The sequence below is a fragment of the Haemorhous mexicanus genome, chromosome Z, assembly GCF_027477595.1.
Source record: "Haemorhous mexicanus isolate bHaeMex1 chromosome Z, bHaeMex1.pri, whole genome shotgun sequence".
NCBI classification, from domain to species: Eukaryota; Metazoa; Chordata; class Aves; order Passeriformes; family Fringillidae; genus Haemorhous; species Haemorhous mexicanus.
In genome coordinates, this window is record NC_082381.1 from 57236249 (window position 1) to 57250077 (window position 13829).

The 13829-nt window shown below is 37.3% G+C and overlaps 1 protein-coding gene across 8 annotated transcripts in view; it reads right to left on the minus strand.

Moving 5' to 3' along the window:
• Nucleotides 1-13829, minus strand: part of CCDC171 (coiled-coil domain containing 171) — a 155534-nt gene that overhangs the window by 128755 nt on the left and 12950 nt on the right. For 6 of the 8 annotated variants that reach the window (XM_059836830.1, XM_059836827.1, XM_059836829.1 and 3 more), the window contains exons 5-6: nucleotides 12777-12958; nucleotides 7848-7994 (exon numbers count right to left, since the gene is read on the minus strand). In XM_059836830.1, the coding sequence (XP_059692813.1) occupies nucleotides 7848-7994; nucleotides 12777-12958 (329 nt within the window). Of the gene's footprint in view, nucleotides 1-7847; nucleotides 7995-12303; nucleotides 12441-12776; nucleotides 12959-13829 lie in introns of those variants that run through there. The other 2 variants (XM_059836833.1, XM_059836832.1) reach the window with 2 other exon arrangements.

A 13829-nucleotide genomic window follows, 5' to 3' on the forward strand; every position in this document is an offset into this window, starting at 1 on the left:
CTCATCCAACAAAGACAACATTGATTATTCAAAAAGATTCCGTCACTTCTTACTTTAATGTGCGCCTAACAAGATATATGAAGGCAGACATCTTACTAAAGATAGCAGGCACAAACTCATGGAATTTCTGAAGTTTCCTTAGATATTTAAGCCGATAGATTTCAGCCTTAATTTAAAGAATGTGAGAAATAGTTACACAGTTTTTATAAGTTTAGGCAGGTTTACCAAACCTTATCAAAAATACAACAGAAGACTGAATAGAGAAAATATCATGGTGCCAGGAGCAAAGGATTTTTCCCACCATGTGCTCAACCACACAATGGAGGTTTCACCTTCTAACCCTTTTGCCTCTCCCAAAATTCTGTCCATTGACTCCTTCTTCGCTGTGCAGTGGTGGAGTTTACTTCCTCAAATCCTGATTGGAGGTTAGCTGTTGCCATAGTGACAAGCAGACCTTCACAAATATCCCAACCCCGGCTGTCCCTTGATAACAATGCATGGGGGTAAAACATAACTATAAATCGATAAAACTTTTCTTAACCTAGCTACATGATACTTGTCTGTTAATTGTGAGAGTCAATCATTGCATTACTCATCTGTCACAAAGAACAAAGATAGCCGGGATCAGTTTCCATGATAGTACAGAGAGAATTCTGACTTTTGAGAACCAGTAAATAAAAGTGATCAAGAAAAATTCAATGCCAGCATTCAAACTTGTGAGCAAACATGCTTTATGTTTAATCTCTTAATGTTCAATCACTTTTTTCCGTGTCACATTGTATATCAATGCTAATGTGGAGACATTTTCTTTAAGCTTACAGTTTGCAACACCATTTTCCAAACTGTCCTTTGCGGCTTCCACTTTTTTGTCCCTCACACTTGCTTGAAGTGCTGCAATATTTGTGACTACTGGTGTACTCCAAACTGAAAGCTTTAATTTAGTATCTTACATGACATATGGTTCAACACCACATTTGCTATTAGACCTTCATATCTACAAAAAGTACCCGTTATCAGATAAGCAAACAGTAGGGGGGGAAACAGAACAATACATTTTGCAACACTTACTAAGCTTAAATACAGCAATGGAAGTAATTTTCTCTTTTCTGCTATTTAAACTGCTTCTGCAAGATGTTTCATTTATAAGGATATTTACACTTCTGGACGGTTTAGGTCCAACCACTATGTGAAATGGTCAGCCAAGACATTTTTAAGTGAAGAGGACACACATGTACTTCATACCTGGATCACCATTCAACCATTCTGTTTGTGTGTTTCCATATTCAGACTTAGATCTTTTTCCTACTTAAAAGCATTTCCCTACAGCTCAAAGCTCAAACCAGGGGGTCTAAACACTTCTATGGGAGATGTGCTGACTACTTCCACCTAGCGTTAGAAATGCTGATACTCCTTGATCATGGTAAGGTGGAGCCATCTCCTGTCCAGAAAATAAACAACCTTTAGTAACTATAAAGATACTTAAATACTAGCAATTCTAAACCACTGAAGTAAATGTTCTTTCAGCCTGACAATGTGGATGACCCGCACTTATTAAGTATTATTATTAAGTATATTTCCTGTACTTAAAGTTCAGAGAAATTTGTGTGACAGAATAGGCATGCTTGACTTGCATGACACTGGAAAAACAATTACACTGGCAGGGGAGGTAAAGAATAAACTATATGCTTGACTTCAGGTTAAAGAAAGGGTAAAAACAACTAGGACTGCTAAACTGATACAGTTTGGCTGCCTTTGGATAAAGTCCAAGTCCATTTCAATCTGCTACTGAGTTGCAGCTGTAGAAGCCATCTGAAATGCACTCCCATGCCCACTAGATTAAGTCAAGACCTTTACATGAACTGACACTGTTACTCTATACAAGCACATAGACACATGTGACTTGTTGCTAACTCCTCAATAGGGCTACATAAAACATTATTGAAACAAGTTTTATCTGAAAGTAAGATAAGACTAACCAAAAGTATGATTAGACTAACTGGACTTCATTAATATCATGACACAGGAGACTATTAAGAAGAAGCTCCTCTCAGAGATTAAGTCCATTAGCACAAAATCATAAAATAGCTTGTGAGCAAAAGCACACTAAAGATCACCTTCCAGTGCCATCTCACTCAAAGCCCCATCCAACTTGGCCTTGGGATGGGGCATCTATAACATCCACGGGCAACTAGTTCCAGTGCTTCATCATCCTCATAGTAGGAGAATTCTTCATAATAGATAATCTAAATCTATTCTCAGTTTAAAGCCATGCCCCCTTGTTCTATCACTACATGACCTTGTTAAATGTCTTTCTCCAGCTTTTTTGTAGGCTCCTTTCGGTACTGGCAGGCTGCTATAAGGTGTCCCCAGAGCCTTCTCTCCTCCAGGCTGAACAGTCCCAACTCTCTCAGTAGTCCTTTACAGGACAGGTGCTCCAGTCCCCGGATCATCTCTATGGCTCTCCCTCCTATGGACTCACTCCAGTCCATGGGCTTCTCATGTGCAGGGCTGGATGTAGCCCTGCAGGTGGGGTCTCTCCAGAGCAGAGCAGAGGGGAAGAATCCCTCCCTCATCCTGCTGCCCACGCTACTTTGGATGCTGCCCAGAAAGCAGATGGGTCTCTGGGCTGCGAGTGCACATTGCTGGGTCCTGTCCAGCCTCACATCCCCATCAGTATTCCCCAGGTCTTTCCCCACAGGGGTCTCACTCTATTTTCTCTTCAGTCTGTATGTGTACTTGGGATTTCCCTGGGGCAGGTGGAGGACCCTGTACTTGGCCTTGCTGAACTTCAAGAGTTTTGCACAGATCCACCTCTCAAGCCTGTCAAGGTCCCCCTGAATGGCATCCCTGCCTTCCAGTGTGTCAACTGTCCCACACAGCTCAATGCTGTCAGCAAACTTGCTTGATCCCACTGTCCACGTCACTGACAAAGATGTTAAAAAGCACTGGTCCCAATATCAATCCCTGGTTGATGACTGCTCTCCACTTGGACATCAAGCCATCGACCATTATCCTTTGAGGGTTATCCAGCCAATTCCTTATGTACCAAGTGTTGCAGTCATCAAATCCATGTCTCGCCATTTTAGAGACAAGGATGTTGTATGGGACACTGTCAAATACTTTGAAGAAATCATGATGTCAATGAGCTTATCACTCAAGAAATATAACTTTGGAGCCACCAAAGAGTTCCATTACAAAACCTGCGATGCTTAGAATCCTCTAAGTATATGGCACTATATATTTTTATCTAGAGAAAGTATACCTCTTTGGATATATATATATTTTATATATATATTTATATATATTTATATATACATATATATATACACATACATATATACACACACACACACACACACACACACACACACACACACATAAGTATACTACATACTAAGCATGTAGTAACTAATATATGACAGTCACATCTTCTAGAATTCCTGGATGACAGTTACGCATTGTGGACACTCTAGAAAGCATAGGATTAAGTAGGGGTAAGCTGGTTTGGGTTGTGATCTAAATTTCATGTTTCACTAACACAGAGAGAGTGAGAAATAAGCCCACAGCCTTCAAGTATTGCACATACATATACTTCAAACAAATACAGATATTAACCATTCCCCAAGTCCTCTTTGCATCATAGCAGCATTACCAAGCTAATACAAGCATACATGTTTAGCACCACATGTCAATAAACATAGAGGAGGCAAGGGAAGTAAAAAAGGCAATGTGAAAGCTATGGGAATAGTCTTTAAATGGAAACTAGAAATCTCAGAAATATGACCATATACTCAGCCTCAGAAATTAAATAGACCAAGTTATGGAACATTTTTCAAGCCTCATAAGAAAGACTTAAAAAAATTGAGAGACCTTGAGCTTCAGCTTACTAAGAGTTGGCAGCCTCAAACACATTAAAAAAATAACAGAAAATCATTACATTTATAGAAGCAAGGCAAAGAGTTTCAAATGTGTAAACTAATAATTTTGTTTCTTGTGGTAAAGTCCACATTCTAATTGCAAAAACACTTTCCCACCCATTTTTTGGCCGAATACATCATAAGAAACATTACTTTTATATGACAAGTTTTCTTGTCTTGTCTTTTTCAAGTATTTCCCAAGAATCCTCATTAGCAATTGAGCTAAAGGTTAAAATAAAAGACACTGGTTCTGGAAAATTGATAATCATAAATAGTATTATCTTGATGAGTTCAATAGTAATAGATCAATAATTTAATTTGCTACTGAATTCTCAGGCTAAGAGGCAGAATGATATCTGAGGTTCTCAATCTCAAGTTTTCTGGCACAGTGTGTTTTCTACTTCAGAAGCACTCCAATTCTATGCAGCATATTGGTATCATTGCAAACTGGAAAGCTGGCAGGTTAGACAGTGCAGCGACAGCTATCTTTCAACTGAAAAGTCCACAGAATAGTTGCCATTATTCTTTCTCTTAATTTCTAACTCGGAAAACTAGAATTTCCTCTTTTTGGCCATGATCAGAGTAATCACTAAAGGATAAAACCAGACTAAAATTTGAAGAAGAAAAAAAACAAAACAAAAAAAAAGGGGGGGCAGGCAGGCTTTTGGCACATTCCTTTCTTTATAACAGTCTGTTGGATATAATTCTTCATACAAGTGTCATTGTACTAAAAGAAAAAAAATCTAAATTGAACATTTCCTTCCATTACCAAAACTCAAGTATTTTCCCATGGATTTCTCCCTTATGTCCAGCAGAGGGTAGCAAAAGAACAGATTTGTGAACTCCAGAAAAAGTTAATCTCCACTGCTTTTCAAGAAGTAGCATATAATAAAATATTTTAAGATTGGAGTTGAAGTAGAAGTACACTACTCCTCACACAATCACCTTAAGAAGTTTCTTCTCATCATCAAGAACTTAAGTACATACTTGCTAAACAAATGATCATTAACATGAGGTACTCAGCATGGAAATTGAAGATACACATCCTAAATCTACCAGCTTCTATAAGCTAAAAATTCTATGAAGTGAGACTAAAAAATACAGATCTACTTCATCAAAAAATGTAGACCATTCTGTCTGGGGTGTACTACTTTAAGACTTCTATATCTGACTGGAAATTCAGCTTGGCTACTGATATCATGATGCACTTAGTGGAGGAAGGAAGTTGTAGATGTTATACACCTAGTCTTTAATAAAGGCTTTGACACCATTTCCCACAGTGTACTCCTGGAGAAACTTGTTGCTTATGGTGTGAATGGGTACACTGCTTGCTAGGTAAAGAACAGGCTGGATGGCCAGGTCCAGAGAGTGGTGGGAATGGAGGTACATCCAGCTGGCACCAGTGAAGCTCCCCAGGGCTCAGCACTGGCGCCAGTCTTGTTTACTATCTTTATTAGTGATCTGGATGAGGGGATTAAATCCACTTGCATTTGCGAATGACACCAAGTTGGGTTGGAGTATCCATCTGCTGTAGGGTGGGAAGGCTCTGCAGAGGGAGCTGGAATGGCTGGAGACATGGGCCAAGACCAGCATCATGACACTCAACAAGGCCAAGAGCTGAGTTCTGCTCTTTGGCCTCAACAACCCACCGCAGCACCACGGGCTGGGGCAGAGTGACTGGGAAGTGGCCCAGCAGAAAAGGACCTGAGGGTGCTGGTGGCAGTGACCGAACATGAGCCAGCAGTGCCCAGGTGGCCAAGAAGGCCAATGGCATCCTGGCCTGTACCAGCAATGGTGTGGCCAGCAGGATCAGGGCAGGGCTTGCTCCCCTGTACCCGGCATTGGGAAAGCTAAACCTGCAATCCTGTGTTTTATTCAGGGGCTCTCAATTCAGGAAGGACACTGAGGTGCTGGCAAATGTGCAAAGCAGGGCAACAAACTGGTGAAGGGTCTGGAGCACAAGTCCTGTCAGGAGTGACTGAAGGAACTGGTAGTGTTTAGACTGAAGAAAAGGAGGCTCAGGGGTGACATTATCACTCTCTACAACTGCCTGCCTGAAAGGACGCTGTAGCCAGTTGGGAGTCAGTCTCTTTTCACAGGTAACAAGTGGCAGAATGAGAGGAAATGGCCCCAACTTGTACCAGTGGAAGTTTAGAATGGATATGATGGAAAAAATTCCTTAGGGCAAGGGTTGCAAAGTGTAGGAGGAGGCTACCTCCTTCCCTGCCCAGGGAAGTGGTAGAATCTAGTGGTAGATGGTAACCATCTACAAGGTTACTGTAGGTCCTTTCAGATAATTACACATATGCAACTTACTTCTAAGATGGTAGAGTGAGATGCAAGCTTCCAACAGGATAAATATTAAAGTCTAACCTAGTTTGGTTTTCTTTGATTCAAAGACTTGTGCTAATTTTCTTTAACTTTTAAATGCAAGAGGTTTCATCACATACTTTTCCTTAATCACTGCTTAATTTCCTTATCAATAAGTAACAAGAGACTCATTTTTCTGCAGACTGAATATGTCTTCTTACATTATTAAGATATTCAGAAAGTTAAAATAGTAACAAAAATTTAGAAGTAAAAAAAAAAAAAATTTCTGATTATGGTTAGTAGATAGCATTTCCCTAATAAGACCATCATTAAGGTATAGCAATTGTATATTTTCAAGGAACTGCATCCTTTCTTTTCAAATTTATAGCTGGTGGGTATATTCAATAAAATTATTTTAAAAGATAAATTATTTGCTGCCTTTCTCCTCCTCCTTTAAGTTCATTACTTCTCTGCTAGTATACAAAAAGCCATGAGGTCATAAGAAGAGTCCTTACTCAAGTACAGGGAAGCAAAACTTGGTGCTTTTTAAAAGGGCTATTGGAACTTCACAGTATGCAACACATTCCAACTGAAGGCAATTCCACTTAGGCCAATAAGTGCAGCTGAAAATACATGACAATAGATTTTCTGTAGAATTCTTTGAGGGCACAAAGGTCTACCTTATTAGTCAATAAGTCAGTGTTTTTAGTTGATGAGCTTTGATCTTCCCTGTAGGAATTTTCTTTTGTGCCTAATCTTTAATGCAGGACTCTACCTACCTAAAAATCAGCACTTAAAACATTTCTTTTGCCTTAAGAGAAAAACAACAGTAAAAAAACTGTCACTTGTTCCTTTAAGGTTTCAATATTTAAGAAGAGACAGTCCTTTTAAATTCATTGCAGAAAATATTTAAAGATGTCCTTGGTAGAAAACATACATCAGGATAAAGAATTGTCCACTCAATAGGGTTTTCTGCAATAACAAATATTCTACCAAGAAAGTCTTAGTCCGAACTGTACGAACATATAACATAACTACTACAAAACCTATCAGTTGACAAACAAAATACTGAAACTTAGGAGGAAACTAACTGGTTAGTGTAAAGAGTCTATTTACAAGATATTATTCTCCAAAGACTAGAGATTTCTCAGCCATGGGTGTCACTCAACAGAGAGGAAAACTAAACCTGCAGTAACTAATTCTAGTAACTAACTCCAGGAGGAGGCTGCTCTAAGACCATTGTGATCTTTCAATATTGTACTCTCTCACCTAGCACATCATCTGGCAATTTTTGCAGCTACAGCAGATTCTCCACCAGAAATCCATTAAACCAAAACATATAAGAAGATAAACAAATTAAGACTTTAGATTTCCTGAAGTTAGCCTTGTTTCCACACTTATATAACCTTTTCCTATCTGCTGTTTAAATGCAAGTCTCAAGCAAAGCTCATAAAGGAAGTGGCATTCACCTGTTCAGCCATTTCTGCAAAACAGATGTTCAATATTTTGTTCATCAAGTACACAGAATTCCAGCCTAACTGGAAGGTTCCATCCCTCAAAAATGAAATTGCTCAGTGTCAGTGCTTGTTGAGACTAATAGCAATAGCTGAAAAACCTTACTTCAAGTTCCTTTAAAAGTCTCTTCTCTCGTTGAGTGCTGCATTTAAGTTCATTGGCCTGGCATCTCAGCATCTCACTACAGCCACTGTGTTCCACCTCCACATCTCTCAATTTCTTGCGCATATTTTGCAGTTCATTATTCAGCTCCTAGAAAAGAAATAAATCATTAAGAGTTACTTTTGCTAAGATAAAGTAGAAGGATCAAAACAGGAAAGACTGCATCAGAACAGGTTAATAAAATCTAACACATCGGCACATGTCAAGCATTTACCCAACAACAGACATTCTTCATTCACCACCAAATAACATATGCTGGCTCACAACTCACTACAAACATGACCTTCTGCAGTAATACTAAAATCAGAGCCAATTCTCCACAGGAAATTTTTCTCTAATGAAGTACAAGGCTGCTCCTCCAATCTGTTCTCTCTTGAAGCTCAGTGGCAGTGGTGGAGAGGGAAACAGTTAAGTGCATTTTATGAAATGACAGAAGTTCTATTTAGAAGTTTGTTATTATTCTGTTAGAATTTCAAACCAAATAATCAGACATATGTCAAAAGTTACTCCCATAGAATAAATATTCTTAATTTTTACTATTCTGAGGACTTTTCTCAGAAACTGAATTATAAAATTAGTTACATGAACTATGAATTTCTGGGAAAGATAAAATAACTAAGCTGTCCCCCCCACAATTTCTGCTTTTGGAAATTGAACCAAGATACAGGTTGGTGTAATTACTAACTCTATTAGACTCAGCAGCTCTGTGGAGTCACTACTACAAAATTCTCATTCATGCCACACCAGACACAGAGGAAAGTAGCCAAATAATGAGCTCCCAGTAGCCTAGTGCATATTTAAGTTGGGGATTCCAGAGGCCTTAAAAAAGAATAGCTTTGGTCTAGTGGACAGGAGTAAGCTTTTCCATAACTAGCATCAGAAACAAGTTACAAATCCAGTGACTTAGCTGGAAGACCTTTTGAAAGCCAATTACTTTCTGCACAAAACACAGAAAGATTATCCTAAGTCCTCCTGTTCATTTATTCCTATCATTTATCATGGCAAGAGACATTTTGTGAAAATAAACCAGTTGGTCTATAAATTCTGCTATTACTCTTACATAACATAATCTTGTTCCTGAAAATTACTAATCATAAGGCATCTGCAGAGCAGGGAAGAGAAGGAAAAGAAAATTAAATATTAAAAAAGAACTATTGTTCGGAAGATTGAAATTTGACATAACCATGTTTATACATGAAGATCAAAGTCTTTTCCAAAGTTTAAAACAAATTTTAGAAGTTCTTCATGACTGAAGGTAGAAAGTTTTGGCCTCTTAAACATGACACTAAGGGATTCATGACTTCCTTATTAACACCAAGTGCTACTCCATTATCATCAACTAGTCACTGAAAAAATTAATTAATTTTCTCTTTTTTCATGTAGAGACACTATGGCATGATTTCTTCGCATTCTCTGAAAAGATAAAAAGGAGCGTGCCTGTGAAACAAGTGAATTAAAAAACAGGAACCTCAGTAAATCAAAATATTTCAAAAACAGTCTACCTGGATATGGATTAAATTTAAGGTGATCTTCTAACTTTGCCTGAAATACCAAGATAATGGATAGATTTCTTCCCATCAGCATGCAAAAAAAAAATTACTTTTACTCAAATTTAAAGCTATCATCTTCTCTATACTGGAAAGATATAGAAATATTTCTCTTCAGATTTATCTTCCACGTATTAACAAAAGTGAGCTGTGAAAAGTGCATATGAAATAAGTAATACATATCTTCCTAGAAAAATACTTCATCAAGACTTCAAATTTTGACAAGAATAGTACATCAAGTTTGTTAAACAAGTCAACATGACTTCAGAATCTTGAAGTCTCTGAACTTTTCAGATATGGTATAACTGTGTCAGACTGTTCAAGCAGTTACCTGCACTTGGAAGGTTCAGAAAGAAGCATACTTCACCATGCTAAAAAAGATAAACCTTTATACATACGTATGTATCTGCACGCCACACACACACTCAATATACATATTTGCTTATCAAAACCATGGCTGGTCGGTTGGTTCAGAGTGTGTATAAACAACACAATTTCACAAATAGTCCAAGGAAAAGCTGAGTGCTTCTGTGAAGGAATACTGTATTCTGACTCACCACAAGATGATGCTATTGCACTTACTATTGAACTCCAACATCTTTTACCATGTACCAAACACAATGCTAAGCATGCTCAATATAGCACAACACAAAACTTTCTCTGTTAGAAAGCAGAGAGGATTACTTTAACTCCATATCATAGAGAAACATTCTAGTAGATTAAACTGACTTCATTTCTATGCTTACCTCAGCATTTTCATAGCTAAGTTCAGACTTGTAGTTCACAAAGTGCAGGTTTAGAAGCAGGATTTGCCATCCATGTTTAGAATCTTACTTTTTTTCATACATATAAAGACCACTTTGGGTAGTTTTTATCTCATAACTCAAATAATTATTAATTATTTAAAACAGGACTGTAAATACACAACGCTAAAGATTGGAACACATTTGACGCTTTAGTTTACAAACCTAGATCCATCTGATATTTATCTGCCAAGTTAAATCGGTTAAGCTTTCAAACAACAACTAAGATAGTCAAGTCCAGATTTAACATTCATGTATGCATCTTTTATTTCCTGGAATTTTACAATTATATGTAATCATTACTAGGGTAATGGGCAAGGGAACACTACAAAAACAAAGCAGAAAAATTGAACTATTTGCAATTGAACTCAATCCAAAAATTTTACTATTCAAAGCACACTGGTAGTTATCTAGTAGTGAATCACATACTTTAGGAGAGAACAATTATATAGCTTTAGTACAATCTTCCAACAAAACCCCTGCTTCTACAAATCACCTTCCACTTCCAAATCAACATACATTGACAGAGAATACAATGACTTGAGCAACCCACTGTTCCTTTTCATCTGAGGATAAACATCACTTCTAAGAGTATAGTATACTTCTTAAAACATTGTTATTTTCATACAGTATTAAATGCACTGAATAATACTTCTAAACTCCATACATAAGAGATGAAAAGTCCCTTCAAAACCCTCCTCAACTTAAGTCAGTCTACTGTTAACCAGAACACAGAGCCAAAACACCACTCTTACTGCGCTTTACCTGGCAACTTAAAAAGAAAATTGTGTCTAAGAGTAAGTTTCCTCATAGCCTAAACCCAACCTTAGTTTTTCAAGCATTGACTTTGAATGAAAACTGACTCATGTTTCTGTTGGTTTGAGAAGGACCTTAGGGCATCACCTGTTAATGAATTAACATATTCCCCTATGAAACCCTCTCTTTCTCTTTTTTTTTTTTTTTTTGTTTTAACTATACCTTTACAGTTCTCCCAATTAGTCTCTCAAAGTACTGTTCAACATGTCAACAAAATTATTGAGGGAATGAGGGAATTTCCTTTTTATCCTTCATTCAAAGAAAATTCAAATCAGTGGATCTTTTTCCACCATCAGGTCTCTTCATCATTAAGATAAACAGCACAATGTAACTCCTTTGCAGTCCATGCAGAGAAACACTATTTATCCACACACTACCTGGGTGTCATTACCGCCCCACTCCTTACAGATCTTGCCTTCAAACAGCTGAAGAGTCAGTACCTATGAAATATACGTAATTCAGGAAGTGTCTCTGCCCCTGAATTCTGTTCTGTTTTGTGAGCTGCTTCTACAGGTGCCACACAGAATCTGAGCAACAGCACCATAACATAATATAACAGGTAGGTTTGCTGTCAGAATCCAGCTATCAAGCTGCCAAGAAAATTTAGTGTCATTTGGGAAGACTGGTACTGTCCCAGGCTTGGAGCTGACCAGCTGTCACATCTTAAAGGGACTACAAAGGAGGGAAATATATTAAAAAGTTAATATTTTAGCAGCAGTCTGTTCTCTGCATACATCATGCAATTCAAATGTCTATCAGCCCTAACAGAGAGAGCTTCTGCATGCACTTCTTTTTATGAAGAATAACTACAGCTGAATACATTCTGTTTTTTCATCAAATAGTATTCTTACATAGGTAAGATACAACATATAGAACTTGTAATTTAAAAAGACTAAAGTATAATTGAAGTACAGCGGTGTAATTGCTTGTGTCCCTGTGGAGCAGGCAAAAGTTAGGTATGTTCACTCAGCACTTCCACACCATAATGGTACATGATTTCTTCTAAACATATTTCAGTTTTGAATAGCTTGACTGTCTAAAAAAGGTATAAAAATAAGTTTGTATTTTATTACTTTTTACACATATAACGCCCAAAGGATATATAAATATCAGTATAAATCAGGAAATATGATTAAATTAATTACTAAATAACAAAACCCCACACTCTAGAACAGATTATAATGCCATCTCTTAGTATTAGATGATTTTTATCTAATTTCCAACAATGCTTACTTTTCTTATGTGGTATGAAGTGAGTAACACACAACGCACCGCTCAAAATCCCATCATCACTGTTCAGGTTCCCTGAAAGTATGTGGTCTTCATATTGTACAAACTGTTTTCATATTCACAGGCTATTGGATGCCATACTAGAGGAAGTAATAGGGAAATTGAATCAGTGGTTGCTAGGTGTCATGATTTTACTGACTCAGTATCACATGACAGTGCAAATGGACTGTGCACTGGTAACTTGATTTAGGCATTTACCATCAAAATCAGCCATAACACATTTCTTTAAAGCAAGAAAGACTGTGACATGCCAAGTGTAACTTAATAAGGCTGTGTTCTTCAGAAATACTCTGCAGCATTTAGCTACTTGGGGGATTTTTTCCTACATCAGAAAGACCTCAAACCACTACACACTTCACACCAAAAAAGTTCCAGCCATTATCTCATGCAACTTTCCAACTATTAATACACCATACCAGTAAAATAGTTTCAACTTCGTTTCTTTCTTTAAGAAGGAATACATATTCATTGTTATAAATTCTGCTGATATCATCCTTCGCCTTTGCAAGTCTTTGCTGTTCTTCTTCCCACTTCTGTTGAGCATTATGAAATGTTGCCTCAGTCTCTGTCACTTTCTGCTGAAGGTTTTCATTGAGTACTATTATTTACAGAAAAAGAGAAAGAAAAAAGGTAGAAGCAGCATGGTAAAACATAACCAGAAAAAAACCCCAAACGCATAATGATCATCAGTTCTTCTGTGTATTTTGATACCCGGTGGAACACTGCAACATTAACTCTCCAGCACTGGAGAGCAGCAGCTTCACTAAGAAGAATCCAGCAAATTTTGTGTTCTATCACATCTTTCCCACAAGAACATAGGAATATTTGACAGATTTTTAAAATTAAAACGATTTTTTCTCTTGGAAAAGGATAAAAACCTGAGATAATTCTTTGTAGGTCCCTTTCAAATCAGCATATTCTGTGATTCTGTGAAATTACATCTTTATAAAATGGAGGACTTAATTTCAGATTACTACATTTTGCCAGATTATTTCCAAATAATCTGGCAAATAATCTGAAATTATATTTCATTTTTGATATAGGTATTAGTCTGTATAAATTAAATTTGAGCTCAGTTTAAATGACAGTAAAGATAGGCACCTCTTCCATGAAAGAGACTGTAGATAAACCTAAGGTAGGTTGGGTTAACTGCTCCTCAAGACATCTAAATCTTCAACCCATAAATGACCTGAGATGGGGAACATTTTATACAGACTTCTGTGAAAGCTTAAATGTCACAGAAACCTCCATAACCCGTAAGCATAACCTTCATAACCTTTATAGGAGAAAATATTTTACAACAGTTTTTTATTTTACTGAATACAAATAGCTGCACTGGCATTTAAATCATCAGCACTTTGCAACAGGATTTTATTTCAAATCCATCCCAGTTTTCTGACATTTCTTCCTAATCAGAAAAGAATGAAATGAAGAGAGCACATTAGGATGACACAGAGAATCGGTGGACA